Source organism: Trichoderma reesei (assembly GCF_000167675.1).
Source record: "Trichoderma reesei QM6a unplaced genomic scaffold TRIREscaffold_3, whole genome shotgun sequence".
NCBI classification, from domain to species: Eukaryota; Fungi; Ascomycota; class Sordariomycetes; order Hypocreales; family Hypocreaceae; genus Trichoderma; species Trichoderma reesei.
This window is the reverse complement of record NW_006711150.1, coordinates 516961-534875: the sequence shown is the minus strand read 5'-3', so window position 1 is coordinate 534875 and position 17915 is coordinate 516961. Positions and strand designations below refer to the sequence as shown.

Sequence of the window (17915 nt, the reverse complement as noted above, 5' to 3'; positions counted from 1 at the left end):
GGAGCCATGGATTGGTTGATAAAGAGCCATGATATGTCTGGCCCCGGCTCTTAACTACCAATCGCTGCATGGTTCGTCACGAGGACCCCCCACGATGCTCCGGATAATTGGACATGTAGGGACTGCTTCTACCCCATACATTCCAGGTGATTGGAACGGTATCCATTGCTACTTGCCTAGCTGGGACGTTGGGTTGCGGTGTTTGCCGTTTAGGCAGAGCGATGGGAGCCCAACGCGAGACCAATGGAGGTCTGATCGGACCACTTTGGGGGAGGAGAGTCATGGTATATGGGGGGCGGGATTGAACCACGTGGATTGGACAATGATGTATTGCTTGCGGTTTTGGATCTGAGCCTCTCTCAACCAAAGAAGGGGAATATATTGGTAGAGGAATTCGATCTATGTACCTAGATAGTCGACCTCGCCATGTAAGTGCAGTCTCCAGGTTAAGTATCTGGTCTGATGGCGTCCGAATTTGTGGCTTCAAGCTGTCAACTTGAAGTTGTGGCTGTGGTGGCGGTGTACATCATCATGCAACCATCAATCACATTCAATCATGCAGTAGGAATGTCCGCCACACCAGCACTGCAGTTCGCTTAGAAAAGGGAGCTCGAGGTGCTGTAGTGCTTGAGTGCTTGAGTGCTGTAGCAGCAGCAGATTAGCGCATGAATCGCGGCGTGCATCAAGCTAAACCGCTCCATACGTCACAAGACTTTTCCCCTAACAACGTCGAAACCCACCTTTCAATACCTCGACCTACCTACCTATGCAACCTGAACCTCTCCTTGTCCTCGTTCGCGGCGCTTCTGCTTCTGCATTCACTCCTCGACTCTCGTCTCTTCTGCCAGCCCAGACACGCGGGAGGAGAATGAAGCATCATGTTCGGGGACACCGTTAAACCAGACAAGTGCGATGGCGACGACTACGTCCGGCCGGCGTCCAAGACGGTGCGCGATCTCGAGGTGCAGCTGGTGCTGTCGCTGATTCTCGGCGTTGGCGCCCTGATTGCCTTTTGCGTGAGCTGCCCATTCGCCCCCCAAACATGTCGCATATCCGTCGACAAGCGCTGCTGAATGCTAATTGAATCCTGTCGAACGCTTCTAGATATTGCGCCCGCGATGGCCGACGCTCTATGCCGCGCGCAAGAGGCGCCTCGATCCCAACATTGGCCTGCCCCCGCTGACCGACTCTTTCTTCGGATGGATCCCCCGGCTGTACAAGGTGTCTGAGCAGCAGATTCTGGCGTCGGCCGGACTCGATGCGTTTGTTGTGCGTATTGCCAATGGCTCCAGGGTCGAATTCATAGGGCAACCGCGGCTAACGTGTGGTGACAACAGTTTCTGACCTTTTTCAAAATGTCTACCCGCATCTTCGCCATTATGGCCTTTTTCGCCGTCGTCGTCCTGTGGCCGATTAACTACAGCTATCGCAACTTCTCGCCGCTTCTCGGAGGCAATAACACGGCCGGCGACGATGGCGACAACTGGGACGACCTGTATAAGCCGCTGAACTTGCCCCTGGGCTCGGTATCGATGGGCATGGCGGGGGATGGAGTGCCAAAGGATAAGAGCGCGGAGAGGACGTTCCTATGGGCCTACGTCTTCTTTACCTACTTCTTTGTCGGATTGACGATTTACTTCATCAACAAGGAGACCTTCCGCATAATTGGGTACAGGCAAGATTATTTGGGATCGCAGTCGACCCTGACGGACCGGACGTTTCGCCTCACTGGCGTGCCGTCGTCGTTCAGAACCGAAGCACGGATCCGAGCCGTCATCGAGGGGCTTGGCATTGGCAAGGTCGAGGCCGTGTCAATTTGTCGAGACTGGAAGGCGTTGGACGAGATCATGGAGGAGAGGAACAAGATCCTCCGTAAGCTGGAGGTCTCTTGGGCGCGCTATCGCAAGCAGCAGCGGTACTCGGCCGCCAATGGTCGCAACGACCGAAATGGCCATACGGAGTCTTCCCAGAACGACTCGCACATTACTGAAGGCGATGAGGAGACGGGCGAGAACTGGCGGCTCTTGGGAGACGATTCTGACCAAGCCCACGTGCACGTCAGCGAAGGTGACCGACCGCAGATTTCGCTACGATATGGCTTCCTCGGGCTCCGAAGCCGAAGGGTCGATGCCATTGATTATTACGAAGAGAAGCTCCGGAGACTCGACGACAAGGTCCATGATGCGCGGAAGAAAGAGTACAACACCACAGATATGGTGCTCGTGACCATGGACTCCGTCATGGCTTGCCAGTTGGTTGTCCAGGCCCGAATTGATCCCCGACCTGGCCGGTTCCTGACCAAGGCTGCGCCGTCGCCGTCGGATATTGTGTGGAAGAACACGTATGAGCCTCGGGCGGTGCGACGGATCAAGGGTTGGACAATTACTCTCTTCATCACGATCCTCACTCTTGTCTGGATCTTCCCCACAGCCTTCCTTGCTTCTTGGCTCAGCATATGCACTATCCAAAAGATCTTGCCCTCCTTCTCCAACTGGCTTGAGTATCATCCCATCATCCACTCCCTGCTCCAGAACGGCGTCCCTACCTTGGTGGTGTCGCTGCTCAACGTTGCTGTTCCCTACCTCTATGACTTCTTGTCCAACCGACAGGGAATGATCTCTCACGGCGACGTCGAGCTGTCGCTCATCTCCAAGAATTTCTTCTTCACCTTCTTCAACACCTTCTTTGTCTTTGCTGTTTCGAAGACAGGAGTCGACTTCTGGAGCGTGCTTCAAGACTTTCTCAGAGATACAAGCAAGATTCCCAGAGCCATCGCGGCTGATGTGGAAGAATTGTCCGTCTTTTACATCAGTTTCATCATCCTGCAAGGCATTGGCCTGATGCCCTTCCGCATCCTGGAAGTCGGGAGCGTCTTCCTCTTCCCCATCAACCGCTTCTTGGCTCGGACCCCGCGAGACTATGCGGAGCTCAAGAAGCCGCCCGTATTCCAGTACGGCTTCTATCTGCCAACCTCGCTGCTCGTTTTCAACCTGTGCGTCATATACAGCGTGCTGAGGTGGGGATTCGCCATTCTGATCTTTGGAACAATCTACTTCGCGATCGGGTATTTCACTTTCAAGCACATGCTCTTGTATGCGATGGACCAGCCGCAGCATGCGACAGGGAACGCGTGGCCGATCATCTGCCACCGCATCGTCGTCGGGCTCGTTGTGTTTGAGGTCGTCATGGTTGGCCAGATTGCATCCCTCTCAGCGTTTGTGCAGTCGGTGGCTGTCTTCCCTCTCATCCCCTTTTCGATCTGGTACAGCTACTACTTCAAGAGGCGATATGTGCCGCTGATGAAGTACATTGCCCTGCGAGCCATCAAGCCCGCGCCCGGCTCTGGCGCAGAAGAGGCTGTCGTGGATGAGGAGGAGTCTGATGACGTGAGCCCGGACCGCTCTCAATCACGAGAGATGCTACGTAGGGGCAGCACGTTGGACGAACTCAAGGAGAAGGGCTTGACCTTTGTCAATCCGAGTCTCGTTGTGCCGTGAGTACCACTCTTACTTGTCTATTACAGAATCTCCATGCTAATATGCACAATTTTAGTCTCGAGCGGCCGTGGGTCTACACTGATCCGCCCCCGATTGTAATGACTGACGAGGAGTCAGAAGACGGGTCTGCGGACGGGTCTGAGGAAGACCAGCCCAGACTGGTGCTGCCCAATGCAGACAGCTCTTTGGGCATCGGGGAAGATAACGTGTGGCTTAACGCAGCACAACGTGATCGAAATTCAAGATGAGCCAATACTACCTAGATTGACTTGAGATGGGGAGCGTTCGTACATGGAACATATTCTGATATGCAGATACGGCGGCCACTCTGTTTCGGGATGCTGAAGCTGCCCTTTTCTGTTCACTCCCCTTTTCCGATTCCTCATACCAAGGCGTTACTGATTCACGGCTGCAATTTACCACCTGTCCGCAACATACCCTTACAATATCCCTTTCTTTCCACGTTGGTTGCAATTCCCTCTATGCCCTTTGCCGCTCTACATATGGCAAGAACGATACCACTGAAATAGTTAGATAGCGCCTTTCTTTGCATGATTTGTATACCTGTGTTTGTTTGTTTGGAGGAGGAGCGATAAAAATGACGAAGGCGAGCTTGATAAGGACTTAATTTATGTCAACAAGAATGTCTACATGGCCGTATCGCCGTTTCCTGCTGAATCCAAAACATTGCTTATCTACATCCACCTACTACTAAGGTACCTAAGTACCTGTTCTTTGTCTCCCCACGACCAACCTAAGTTACCTCTCACAACATACATCATTCTATCGAGTATTGACCCTGACCTCAGAGCATCACGGAGAAAGCATACCTTACATATACTACAGAACCGGAATCAGCGAGAAGCCTCCTGTCCTGGAGGCCAGCCTGCAAGACGTCCTCGCAAATCTTTGTCTCGAGAGGCGTTGCCGGAGCTCGGTCGACGCGGTCGAGAGGGACTTGGCAGCGACCCGCGAGCATGAGCACGCCTGGCGAGACAATGGCCGTTGTCGCGATGGTGACGAGCGGCGACAGGAGGATCTATGCGCTTCCTGGGCAGTTGGCGGAGGTGGAGAACATCTTTGGCGGAGAGTATGGGAGCGAAGAGGAAGATGGTGAGTTTTATTCTCGGCATGTTGGCCTTTGTGATGGCATGAGGGAAGGTACTGATATGTGACTTGGGAGAAGATGATCCTAGCTCAATGAGACTACCCACCGAGCTGCTGCAGCAGATCTACCATCATCTGTCTCCTGCGGACTTCGATGCGGCGAGGCACACGTGTCGAGTCTGGTATTACGCGTCGCTGAACCGCGAGCTGCTTACGAGCATGCTGAAGCAGGGAGGATGGTGGAGCAGCATGTTGAGCATCCTATCGCCTATGAGAAGAACGCCGGCGGTGTCGAGCCTAAGCCGCGAGGCCATCATGAGCAAGTGGTTAGCGCGGGAGTGTAGCCTACTGGGCGAGCAGCAACACCGGCAGCAGCAGAGGCCTGCTTTTGTGGAAGTTGGACATACGGATTTCAGTGCCGCGGTGCCTGGGTGTATGCCTGGGGATTTGCACGGGGCCATGAGCTTTACCGTGAGCCTGTACGGCAGGTTCCTGATGGCAGTGCATGGCCGCGTCGTCTACATATACGAACTGAACCATGTGTGCTTTCCGGAGAGGCTGAGGTGGGCGTTGCCGATTCGGCGGAGGCAGGGGATGCCGCTGGGGCTTTTGAGGCCTGTGACGAGAATCTTGTGTCCGAGGAGGGTGATTTCGTGCAGCATGGATGCGTCGGCGGAACGATACTCTGTGGCTTTTCTGATGGAGGGACGCGTTGGCATGGTGTGCGATATCATGGGAGAGAGAACGGGCACGTCGAACCCTTCGACGCCTCAGACGGATGAGGGGGCTGCTGCTGCTGCTGCGGATGATGGGGCAGATACATCTTTGGCATTCCCTTCTGATGTCGCATCTCCGTCTGCTTCTGCTTCAGCATCTGCTTCTGCTTCCGCATCTTCCTCTGGATCAGCGGTGTCGTCATCGACCTCCTGTATATGCCAGGATCGGCTGCCTTGCCTACCGCTGCCACTAGAGGAGGGCCCGAGGTCGGTTTATCGCAACATCTGCCATCCAGACGACCCTCCTCGATCGGTGGCCATCTGTCCTCAGAGGAAATGCGTGGCGTTTGGATGCTCCGCCGGGATTGAATTGCATTGGGTTGATGCCATGACGGGTCAGGATCTCAGTAGATGGTTCCCGCTCACATCTCCGAGCGACTTTCTCTACTTTCTGCCGCCACGAAGGGGAGTTGATACTCCGAGAAAGCTGAGGCTGATCAGCTCCGCTGCTGGCATGGGTGGCCCTATGGATCTACTGGAGGGCATCGTCCACGGCTTCAGCACTTCGCTTCTGGGAACAGGCAGCTCGGCCGTCATGTCCTGCCTCGATGCTGACTCCTGGTACTTGAGGCACGGCCGCGATATCTACCTAGAGGCAAGCGGATCCAACACTCGTGCTAATGGGAACGACGATGAGCGTCTCCTGAGCCGCAATGTGCCGCGGGACAGCCCCCTTCGACGCCTTGTTGCTGCTAGTGCAGATCACTTCCGGGCAGTGCCGCTGAGTGACGGCTACCATATCCTGTTTACCGATCCTCGCACGGGAAGTCTGTGCCTGGGGACTGATGCTCCCGTGGGATCTCTTACCCGTCTCCTTCGGAAGCTGTGGTTCCGCCCTCCTCCACAGGCACATTCACCCGTGCCGCTTTTGTATACTGCGGGGGCTGACACACGACATGGGGTCCGAGTCGTTGCGACATTCGCTGCTGCACGACAGAGCGATGGAGCCTCAGACCAACAGCTTGTTGTGATTTACACAGTGCCCCCCGACATCTTTCATGACATTCGCCGAACTGAGGGTGAAGCCCGGTCTACCGGATATCGCCCCCGTGACGACCGCGGACTTGACCGTCCGGAGCCGAGATATAGCGCCATTGACTTGCTCAACGATCCATTTGGAGACGATTGTCCTTATCCAGTCGAGATACACGGACATGTGGTGGCGGTCTGCGGCAATCTTACCGAGATCGCGCTCAACTCGTCCCCGGACTTGATTATCTGGGCATTTGCTGCCGAGGGATGGGCCAAGGCCTGGGCGTTGAACACCGGGAGACGTGACCGACCGTTTCGGTCTGCTGCACAGCGAGATGGCAGCATTCGACAAGTCGATGCGGATGGCGATGTGCTCATGGCCGGACGTGCTCACCCTGGGGCGCAGTCTTCGGGACTGAGTTCTCTGGATTTCAACCTCTTTGACGGGGCTCACGTGGGTGATTTTGAAGAGGAAGATCCGCCCATGGCACAGGGACCGTATTGCTGGGGCAAGAGATGCCATGTCCGAGGGCAGATTTGGGAGATGCAGGACGATGTGGCGGATGCTCTGAGCATTGACATGATTGAGGAGGTGGGCAGCATTACGCGGGTCAATGTCGAGCTCTTGTCCTAGTGTCTAAGGCAAGGTCGTGATTATAACAGTATACCTAGTATAGTATACTTTAATATATATTCTATTCTATTGAAGCTGGATTAATAGTGTATTCATGTTATGAGGTGGGTACCTAGTATGGATGAGGTTGTCAGTAGCAGAAGCTACCTTATGTTACCTAGGTAGTCACACGAAGCCTGGGGCGGGGTTAAAATTGCTGTGAAAGCACTTCAACTTCGAGTTTTGCCACCCGATGCCGCCTTACATCCCCTCACTAGAGTGCCTAGGCTGAGGATTGAGGCAGTGGCATTACTAGAGGGCTTTCACAGCAAATTTTAACCCCGCCCCAGGCTTCGTGTGAGTGACTAACATATGGAAGGCAGGTAGCTTAACCTCCAGGTCTGCTATGGCAGCAAAAGTGTTGAACAGGTGACTGGAGGTTATTACATGTAAGAATGCTGTGGAGGTCCAGCGGCAATGCATGCTGATGCCTAGTCAGGCGGCCACTGAGGCTAATTAATGCACCTTCCAACAGGGGCGCTCGATCCAATCGTGATGGATTCAATTGCAACTTGGTCTTGACGAACCTGTTGCCTTGTCACTTGTTGCGAGCCTCGCACCCTCCCACAATTACGTGAGTGTAATTAGACGTGATACGGTTGAGAAGCTTTTGCAAATTATTATACCAGCCTTTGAAGGATATGAGCAGCACAGGGCATCACAGGGCATAATGTATGTTAAATGTAGCTCTTTGCTGTTTGGTCCTTGATGGACGTTGTACATATGTGATGGTAGACCGGCTTGATGATCATACCTTTTGATTGCATTGACCCCTTTTCGTATGGCTTTGTGACTTCAGCTAGAATTTGTCACAACGTCAAGCAGCTCTTTCGAGTGCATAGCTGCATTTTCCATGAAGCGCTTCAGCGTTAAGACTCAACTTGGAGCCTGAGACATCGAGCAAAGAAGTGCTGTAATCCTGATGAGGAAGAATCCTTTGCCCGACCAAGCTTGGGCGTGTATCTGGGTGAGGCTTGACGCGCATCGGTTAGGCAGCCGCTGAGCATGTGCAGAAACTGCTTTACAACTTACACGCCGACATCACCGCATGTGTCTTTGCCTTGTCTTAGAGTGAAAGGATGAACAATATGGTTGGGATGTGATCATTATTTACGGTGTCACAGTTGAAAGGGCACTTGCAAAGCGGCATTGTGACTCGAAGGAGAGCTGCCAATGCTAATGATCTTACAACGGTAACGGGCGATCTCTCATCGTGCGTAGTCTTCTGATTTTAGGACACTGATGGAAACCCCCCCATCCGTGTGTGCTGTGAACCAACGGAGCATCTGTAGCTATCTATATTGGTGCCCTGCGGCTTGTGCTATCTACATGAAAGTTTGAGTTCCTTCGAGGAAAATGGAGAAGGTGGCTTTGCAGCTGTCTCGGAAAGATTAAGGCTGACCTTCGGTGATTGGCTTGTGACGAAAAAGACTGTACGAATGTAAGGAAAAGATCAACAAGAGCAGGGAATTGGATGAAGAGGTTAGAGATTGTGGAGGGTCTGTGAGAGGGAGCGGGTAGCGTTTGCCCTTGATTGATTACATGTACTCTTGTTGCGAAAGTGTAACCTCTTTGTACCTTCTCAGTTGCTGTGCTTTCTTCTTCCAGGCATCCCTGTTACGTCGAATACGGGCTTTCTGTTGCGAGCTTAACAGGCTGCGACATCCTTCGTTCAGTGTTCTGATCGACTTCATCATTCGAATCCACTTGTTGGACTTCTTTGATAGCTTTGCGGCCCATGGAAGTCGACTTTTGGATAGATGACACGCAGCGCGGACCTGATACTCTATTATGAATGAGTATAGGTTGCTTAAAGGAGACTTGAGTTCCTTGTGCTGTGGAATCCTGGAAAGATCGGTGTATAACTTTTCGAAGGCGATCCAGAACATTTGCATGTCGGCGAGGGAACTGAACCCTTGTAGTATGGTTTCATCGCAGGGATACCTGTGCTGAAGGAGCTGATCCACATGAGCACGGCGTTCGTCATCGCTTGCTATTGGTGATCCTGTAATATGACAACCTACAGAAAGAAACAAGGGGATGCTAGACCAGGCTAATGCTTTGTGTGGCTGAGTGCTCATGATGGGTTTGACAACAGGCTCGGACCATCTAAGGAGCTTTGTCAACTTGTCGACGTGTGGCTGCATATCCGCAAAACGAGCTGAGGCGGTGGGCGGGTTCTTTCCATTCTTTTGCTCCAAGGATTCCAGTAGTCGCTTTGTGATGAAGATCACATAGTTAGGGTCCAAGAGATCCGCGTTGATCGGAGGACGGCCGTTGATGAAACTGTTGAGGCACTTCTTGTAGTTCCTCATGAGTTCTTCCTCGCGTTGAATGGCGAGCTCGTAGGCCTGGCTCCACAAATCGAGACTTGTCTTTGATGCGGGAGACAGGGAAGGTCGCATGACGATTTGGTAAACGTTTCGCTGGTAAAGAGAAAACTGAAAAGTGATATTTCGTTGTTGGGCGCCGCCCTGGGCAACGTTCCCTATGGCCATTTCCCCCCGGCCGGCCACCTCGTCCTCTGGTTATGGGGGCTGCTTGCATGCATGTTGACTGCGCTATTACTGGAGTGCATTTTGTTATATAGTGCTGTGCAGCTTGACGTAACTGCATGTAATATGCGTGAGTGCCTGATGCGGAGGACGGACGGGCCCCTTCGACCCAGACTTTCTTGCCTTGATGCTTCGGTATGCATATCGATGGCATTATGTCACTCAGCCGCACCATAGATTCATTGCCTTACACGGCGCTGGCTATGCTGCGTTTTCTGCCTGAGCACCTGAGGAGTAAGCCCAGAGTGGCATGCTCCGTATTGATCCAATGAAGACTGATCATGGATGGCGTCTCTCTGCCATTGGAGCCACGGATGCAGACTAGATGTTGCATGTGGACGAAGTGCTGAGATTTCGGTATGGCGTCGGTTGACGTGGCTCGGATGCAGCATCCTGAGTGACGTCTCAGTGCCCCTGCGTACCACCACTGGAACATATCTCTGCTTTTAGATTGACCATTCTGGTGAAAAACAAGCCTCAAAAGCCTGATGAAGTTTGCATATTTCGGGTCTATATATCATGTGAGCCATCCTTTGTTGGTTGATGTGCCACAATCTCCAGGACAGTGTGACTGGCATATAGTTTCAAGATAAAATTTGGCAGAGAGGTAGAATGACGAACCCTGCCAAGTAGAGTACTGATGGAAATCGGGGAAAGTCGAGGAATCGCACGCTGTCCCCTTGCAGCTAATGGCTGAAGATGTACAAACCCAACCGATCTTTTTACAGGTCCTTCTGGGGGATATCTGGAGAAAAGCAAAAGTCTCCGTCCTTCGTAGCACAAACTGAGATGCATGTCTCAGCTGGCGGGCGGATGGCTTGTTTTTCAAACGCCGTAGTGAGCTGTTGCTGTCAGTCAGAACCTGATCAAACTACATGATCAGACGTTGACATGCATCAGCGGAGCAGGTGCCTAGTCTTTGTATGCATGTTGTTATCTGTCTTATAGCCTTGCCCTGCGGGCTGGAGGCTGACGGGCGTCCGTACCTTACGTGTAAACAATGGGTTTTTACAAGCAGTATCCGCACAGCATTGACGCATTTTGGGCAGAAACAATTATCCATTCTTCCAGCTGCTATATTTTGAATTCGGGATTGTAAGGGCTCGGGTAGTAGCGTATGCGCAAAGTCGAAGACCGCAACACTTCCTTGTTCACTCAGTGAGGCCAGAACCAAGGTGTCTCCGTCCACACAAGCCGTCCGCGCTGAAAACACAAATTACTCACACTTCCAGAGAATGACATTCCGACGTCCGTCACGGCGCAATGATTTCGAAATCGCCTTCATATGTGCCCTCGATGTCGAATTCGAAGCACTGTGTCTCGTTGTCGAAGAGTTCTGGGACGAAGGAGAGAACGTGTACGGCAAAGCAGAAGGAGATGCCAACAACTACCGCACTGGGCGCATTGGCAAACACAACGTCGTCCTGTTGCTGTTGTCAAGTATCGGAAAAGTCTCCGCGGCCAATGCGGCATCCAGCCTTCGCGCAAGCTTCCCCAGGCTACGGCTGGTCGCTCTGGTGGGAGGTTGTGCGGCGGCTCCTCGAAGCAACGGTGCCGATATTCTGCTTGGCGATGTCATCATCAGCACTGGGGTAATTCAATATGACCTGGGCACCAAGCATCCAGGACAATTCGTTCGCAAGAACAGCGTCAAGACCAGCCTGAGCAAGCCGCATAAGGAGGTCGCAAACATCTTGGCTGCCCTCCAAGTGTCCACGATGAAAAACAACATCACTGGAAGAACATCAAATTTGCTCGTGAACTTGCAGGCCAGTACCGCCATGCTTGGATACGGCATTAAATATCAGTATCCGGGTATCCGGGAGGACCAACTTTTTGAAGCGACTTATCCTCATAAACATCACAACACCGACTGCAGTATATGCAATAAGTCTGCTGATGCCGTGTGCGACACTGCGCTACACACGTCCTGTGAAGAATTGAGATGCCAAAACCATCAGTTGGTGCACCGCAAGAGACTTGATGAGAAATTGTCATCATGCCAAACAGGTGCTATGTCGCATCAAAATCCAGCGATATGGTTCGGCACATTCGGCTCGGGCGATACGGTGATGAGATCCGCTCGTGACCGGGACAGGATCGCTTCCCAAGAAAACATCATTGCCTTTGAAATGGAGGCTGCTGGGATATGGGACGAAGTCCCCAGCATTGTGATCAAAGGAGCCTTCGATTATGGGGACTCGCACAAGAATAAACGATGGCAGGCGTTTGCTTCAGCAACGGCTGCCTGCACCGCGAGGGCAATTATAGAGCAACTTGCCTGGACGGATAGGGGTGAAGTGATGATGTTTACTCAAGGTAAATTCAAACCATGCCTGGCCAGCGCGAGAAGCCCTTTAGCCCCTTGGCTGACATAAAATGCAGTCATTGAGGAGAACCATGCCAGTTACGGCTCCCAACAAACAAACGTGATTAACAACGCACGTGAGGATATACATGCACGCATCAAGCGTAATGACTGCGTCGGGCAAAGTGAGCAACTGAACATCGTTGCATCTTTGGATCAGATTCAGATTGAGAGCTTGTTCCGGTTGCATCAAGCAAAGGCAAAGGGTCGGAAGAAGCCGGGAATCAAAGCATCCAGGGGTCGGCCACTACCATGCTCTTGGAGAGCTTGCAACGCCAAAACTCAGCTTCAGAGGTACCGTTCAAACTTTCCAAGAATGTAGCTTTATTCACGAAGAGATAATAGGAACAAAAACAGCTGCCAAAGGCCAGTAGTTGTGAATCTCCTCAGGCAAGGGGACTATTTGGAAAACAGCGAGATTGATACAAGTCTCAAGTCAATATGAATAACAATGAAAGATCTTTCCGAAATGCAAAACATTCTCCAAGAATATCGGCGGATGAAAGTAAGGGGCGTTCCAATGCCCGTGCCTAACAACCGCTCACATGAAAACGCAAGACTTATTCGTTTGCTTGGTCCCGTAGTCGAACGCCCCATTCCATGTCACAGTAGCTCCGTCTCCAATAGCCGTATTTCTTTGTTTGGCGCCGCTGCGAGCCATGTTGTACGCAACGGTGGCTTGCTTCTTTGAAGTCCCTTGCGAATGACCAGAAACACCCTCCATTTTCATACCCATATCCATATCCATATCCAAGCCCCGCCTCGCAGCAAGAGGGGCGGTATTCGTCGGTGTCGTAAGAGCATTGGTTGGTGGTGGCCTATGCTGGACCACGGCGTTTGCAGATAGGCGGGAGATTGTAGTCGGGCGGGAGCAGTTTCTATTACCATGTCTCTTTCTGGCATCTGTTGGCAACGGCATTGTGTGGTGTGATATTTGCAACTGCAAGAGTGTTAGCCAGTGGCTGCTATCATAAGCTATGCACATGCTTTATCGTACGGTAAGGGGATGACGCAGGAGACTGCTTGGTAGTATCTTTTATCAAATAAACGTCTTGAGGAGATATTCACAACGACGAGATACTGGCTGTAGCGTGGTGAGCACAGCCCTGCCCATGTATGCTACCACCTACCTACTTATAGTTTCTCTTCTTCTTCCTTTCCTGTACCAAAGGTGCTCAGCCATAGATTCGCCATGACATACCCCAAGTGATGTGTATCCACAGACTGAGCTTTGGGTATGATGATGTCTTGAGCATTGAGTATACACTACACTACACCACACCACAATACGTGACCTAATACTTGAGCCTCATTCTGCGGCTGAAACTAATCATGCAAGAGGGGCCAATGTGGTTGGCACAAGGGCCACGTAGTCTCACCTGGCACACTTGAGTGAGTGGGCAATCCTGCATTCGACCACATATTGCGTTTACAAGATACGGTTCTGCGGGAGCTGTACAGCTTGTCACAAGTGACCGATCTGTTGAGCGTAAGATAGGCCATTAGGGGACGAGGTGGTTGCACGAAAGTCTGCAGGTACATATTAAGCGGCAAACACTACATACGTGCAATTGGACTCTCACGAACAAAGGAGACTCAAAGTTCATGAAAAACTGTAAAGGCCAAGACAATTGACTGTAAAGGCGTTGTATCAATGTTTAGCGTAGACGAGGCAAACAATCAGGCGTCAAGGCAAATAGGCAGCAATGCCCGAGTACACGGTCCAAAACACCATACCTTACCTTGAGCCTTTTTCTTGCCTTCTCTCTCTAGCCTTTGATTCATTCCTTTTTTTCCCGAGAAATGACTCAAGCAGGAGACTGATTGGTTTTGCACGCACAAGGCGAGTGGTCACGTACACACTTGGTATGTGATTGATGAGTTGTCAGTCACTCTACTAGCGAGTATTAGCTTCTGGATGGATGAGCTGTCTCAACTGCTGGCACCTTGAAGAGCCTGATTGTTGTGTCAAGCGCTGTTCTTGGATCACTTGAGTTTCACTTACATCGTGAGGCATGGTAATGGTGGGGCGGGCTGTCGTAGCTCATGCAGTTATAGAGGATGCATGCTGCGTGTATATACATGTAGGTACTGATGAAGGCTATCAGGGGGTCTTGGGACCGCATCAAGACGTACCCGACAAGGTAGGCGATTTCCGAGGGCATTTGCAGTTACTCTCCTGAAGGTTGGGCACAGAACATCAGTAGCGAAGAGACACCGGGTCGGATGTGGCACACTTTTCGGGCGAGGATTTGTCAAAATAGGTAACGATACGTCAGCTGAGGCTCCTCGGGACCATGTACGCATGTTACATGCCGCCGACACACACGCCAGGAACACTTACGCTTATCCATACATAGGTAGGTATGCGTACGTCATATTTGGCAGGGAGATGGAGAGTCCCACGACGTAGGTTCTATCCCCAGACACAATGTGCCTGTAAGCTCAGTAGGTGTGATGCCCGAAAATGGGGTGTTGGTCCCTTACTTTGGGTTGTTTTCCACTCGGGGATTCATCTCAATATTCATTTGGCACCCAAGACGTCTGTCTATAGGGGACGCACACATAGCATCATCGCCATATCGAGAATTATATAGTGCTATCGCCGCAATTGCTGTCAACGGCTAAATCACTCAACGCTATGTACCTCCATATCGTTTGATTGCGGAACGGCCCGAGTTCCTGTCCTAAGTCTCCATCAGTATTCAAAACTATCAGAGGGATTTGACGCTGGTGTTTGATCAGGGGGTCTATTGAAGCTATATGCACTAATTAATGGACACAGTTGAATCATTGCGTATGTGGCGCAAGGCAACAGGCACGAATGGTAGTTCTCACAACACGCCGGGTGTGAGCCTATGTCCCAAGCTGCACTGGCTTTCTACCTACCCCGGTTATTGGGATGATTTGGGGGAGCACTGAAGTATAAAATTACTGTGAAGGGTGGAGAGGCCATGGGAAACGGTGGGCCGATTCTCAAATGGAGATCCTGCCATTAATTCGTGGATGCTTCCCTGCTGGCTTGAGGCTTTGATTATGTACGGGCCAGCTCTTGGACGAACCAATAGCCCCAAAAACCTAAGTATGAGCTATGGGAAAGTGAATGGGGCATCTGTCACAGTTTGCGAAGCTCAGGCAATCTCAACTCTCTATATGAGCTGCCGGAACTGAGTCTCGAATCACAGCAACCTCGAGCATATGAACAGAACATGCCTCTCAGAGTAATCTCATATGCAGGTTTCTCTAGGTTACGACGTCAGATTTGTCCGGGAAATTGGTAACCTTGCGTTTGTGCCAGCATTTGATGTTGGTAGGCAGCAGGCGCATAAGAGCTGCCTCATGCTAGGTACATGTAAGTTACTCGTCTGCCAGAGGACCCTAACTCTCGCTCAGAGTTGAGGCTCGAGCCTCCTCCCCTTCCGGAATGGGCGCAGATAGCTGTTGCATGGGTAAATTGAGAAGATGCAGAAAGAAGTAGGAAACATTCATGGGTGGCGATGCTATATGTGTGAACAAAGATGATGGCGATCAGGTACCTTATGTGAAGATTCATGCGCCACACGTGATTGACAGATACTCATGTTCAAGAAGACTGTCTAAACTCGCATTCAATACTTTCATATAATATCGTATCTTCTAGACGCGCCTTCACTACAATGGAGCACAATTCCCTTTATCTTCCGAGATTCCTTAGCCACCACCGCTCTCTCCGTTTGAGATGACCAAGCGAAGAACCCCATCAGTCGAAATCAGGAGCGGACTGCCAAACCCCCCAGAGGTAGCAAGACACTCCGATATGAAATCGGGAAAGGCGTCCTGCACAGACTGCTCGTCAAACGTAACCGCGTTTCCGTTTGCAAATGCGCCGATGAAGACCTCACACTGTCCGACCGTGACAGAAATGGCGGACTCTTGGGCGCCCTGAGTCGCAGGAGGGATGCTGCAGACGCCGTCGGTGCAGTGGGCGGACAGCAGCTGGGGCACGGCGGTGTTGCAGTCCGCGGCGTTGATGTGGTTATTCTTGCCGCCGCCGCATTGGGGGGCGTTGAAGCTGACGGAGCCAAGGGGGGTGGTTTGCTGGGCGATGGTTGTGCCGAGGAGGCTGGCGAGCAGCGAGAGGGCTGCTGGGGCCTTCATTATGGCAGATGAAGCTCTCACGAGGCGAGGCGGAGAGCTACTTGTTGTTGAGGGGTGGTGGCAGTAAGAATATTGTTCGATTTGGAGGAGAGACGTCTCTACTTATATCTGGGCAATGTAGCATCAGGCATGATTTTATCCGCAAATTATATATGCCTCGATGTTCTCATCGGGACATCTCCACCTGTTTTGATAACTCTCTGCGATTTTTCTCCGCCAGGAGTACTCTCTCATGTAAAACAATTGACTGATTCCACGTTGCCTCTGCAGTTGCTGACGTCCCCACAAACATCATGCCCAGCCCCTGCTAACATCGGGACAACTTCACTCCCCTGGTCCGTCCCCGGATTTTGCTGCCGAGGGACCCCTACTACGCCCGCTCAGACGTAGATACCTAAGCGGTGAAACCATAATCCCGTCAGCAACACGTTAGAGACAGGAGACAGTCAGCAGTGAGATGACAAAGTAATCGGGTGAATTCTTGTCTCCTTGTTAAGTCGGGAGTTGGTGAGTTGGTGGATGAAATAGGCCTCAATCAGCGGGGACTGATTGGACCCTGGGCCGGAAGCTGTCCATGATTCTATTCAAGGCTGTTGGGTGACCTCGCGTGGGTCTTGCGAGTCGACATATTACTCTGTTCATCCGGGTATTCAGCCGTGATTGTCAAAAGGCAAGCTTGCCTATATATAACGTGCCATTATGCAATCAGGACGTGGTACGAGGTCTGCTGTCTTTGATCTATCATATCTTGTACTTCAGAATGGCAACTCTAGTAGTAGAGCAGCTCAAAGAAGAACTACTAGGATATAGAAACAGTGTTGCACCTGTAACAAGTTGGTTGGGCCTGAGGACGGGTCGAATCAAGTGCATGTTCATATCTGTACTACCATCTTCCACCAAGTTGCATCGGCAATATATCGCTGGACCTCTTATTACCCCCCTCTGGAGTAAGCTTGAAGTCAGCCAATTTGTGCAGGGCCGTCATCGCCCTACGCCCAAGACCCAAACCACTATAGCCGCTCCCGTCGCAACCACCGCAGCAAGGAGAGACGCAGCAGGCATCAAAGTGCCCAGCATCGCCATGCTCGTCAACGTCGCAAATATTCCGCCGGCGGGAGTAAAAGCTCCATACATCCATGATTGGAAAGCCGCAGCAAGCGTTCCTTTACGTCCATTAGCTGATTTCACATCGCAATTTCTGTGATTCCTTTTTCGTATATGGGGTATGCGACGGATATGTGACGACGTACCAGCTCCGATGCCAATGGGTCCAAAACCCAAGCAGAGTATCAAGGTGCAGACCGCGGTAAAGGTAATCGCCCAGGCCAGGATTACGGCAAGAATGTCTGTTTGGGCCCCTCTTTGTTAGAATAGTAGGCTATTGGGAGGCATTCGTTGTAACTCACGAGGCTGGGAGATCCATTCGAGTATGGTCTTGTATAGGTGGATGAGGCCATCTAGGCTATCGCCTGAGTAAAGGAGAATAGGTGCCATTGCGGGTGTGGTGAACGTGGGTTGCTCTCAGTATAGACTGGCGTTGGCGGTTTGAGAATAAATTCCTGATCCAAGATGCAAACGGTGTTTGTGGTCAATTGCTGCCCAAGTGAGGAGATAAATGGCAAAAGGCCCCAGGAAAAGATGTAAGGTCGCAATTAATGCATATATACGAACCAATCAGTGTCTCTATGGTGTATCTGTATTTCCGATGCAAGGGAGAGCCTTGTGCTACAGCGAAGTACCTTAGTCTTAGGCTTCCAGGGTAATAAGAGCGCAACAATCTTGTATTAGCACATGCGATGTCATGTCACAGATTGTTCAGAAGTAGTGATT

General features: G+C 51.6%; 5 protein-coding genes across 5 annotated transcripts; 2 read left to right on the top strand and 3 right to left on the bottom strand.

Annotated features, from left to right (window-relative positions):
• Positions 1-878: 878 nt before the first annotated feature.
• Positions 879-3745, top strand: TRIREDRAFT_104230 (uncharacterized protein; the record flags this gene model as incomplete). Its single annotated transcript, XM_006962817.1, has 4 exons — positions 879-1016; positions 1105-1269; positions 1338-3493; positions 3553-3745. The coding sequence occupies 4 exons, from the start codon at positions 879-881 to the stop codon at positions 3743-3745; spliced, it is 2652 nt and encodes an 883-aa protein (XP_006962879.1).
• Positions 3746-10815: 7070 nt separating this feature from the next.
• TRIREDRAFT_56804 (uncharacterized protein) lies at positions 10816-11958 on the top strand (the record flags this gene model as incomplete). Its single annotated transcript, XM_006962816.1, has 1 exon — positions 10816-11958. One exon carries the CDS (start codon positions 10816-10818, stop codon positions 11956-11958), a length of 1143 nt encoding a protein of 380 aa, XP_006962878.1.
• A 531-nt stretch (positions 11959-12489) lies between these two features.
• TRIREDRAFT_104228 (uncharacterized protein) lies at positions 12490-13965 on the bottom strand (the record flags this gene model as incomplete). The annotated part of the gene is made up of 5 exons (XM_006962599.1): positions 12490-12888; positions 13150-13172; positions 13328-13478; positions 13514-13561; positions 13954-13965. 5 exons carry the CDS (start codon positions 13963-13965, stop codon positions 12490-12492), a joined length of 633 nt encoding a protein of 210 aa, XP_006962661.1.
• Positions 13966-15638: 1673 nt separating this feature from the next.
• On the bottom strand, positions 15639-16085 carry TRIREDRAFT_104227 (uncharacterized protein; the record flags this gene model as incomplete). Its single annotated transcript, XM_006962598.1, has 1 exon — positions 15639-16085. One exon carries the CDS (start codon positions 16083-16085, stop codon positions 15639-15641), a length of 447 nt encoding a protein of 148 aa, XP_006962660.1.
• Positions 16086-17066: 981 nt separating this feature from the next.
• TRIREDRAFT_56546 (uncharacterized protein) lies at positions 17067-17420 on the bottom strand (the record flags this gene model as incomplete). Its single annotated transcript, XM_006962597.1, has 2 exons — positions 17067-17248; positions 17336-17420. Coding segments are annotated over 2 exons (267 nt in total), but the record flags the coding sequence as incomplete, so codon positions are not given.
• Between the last annotated feature and the right edge of the window lie 495 nt (positions 17421-17915).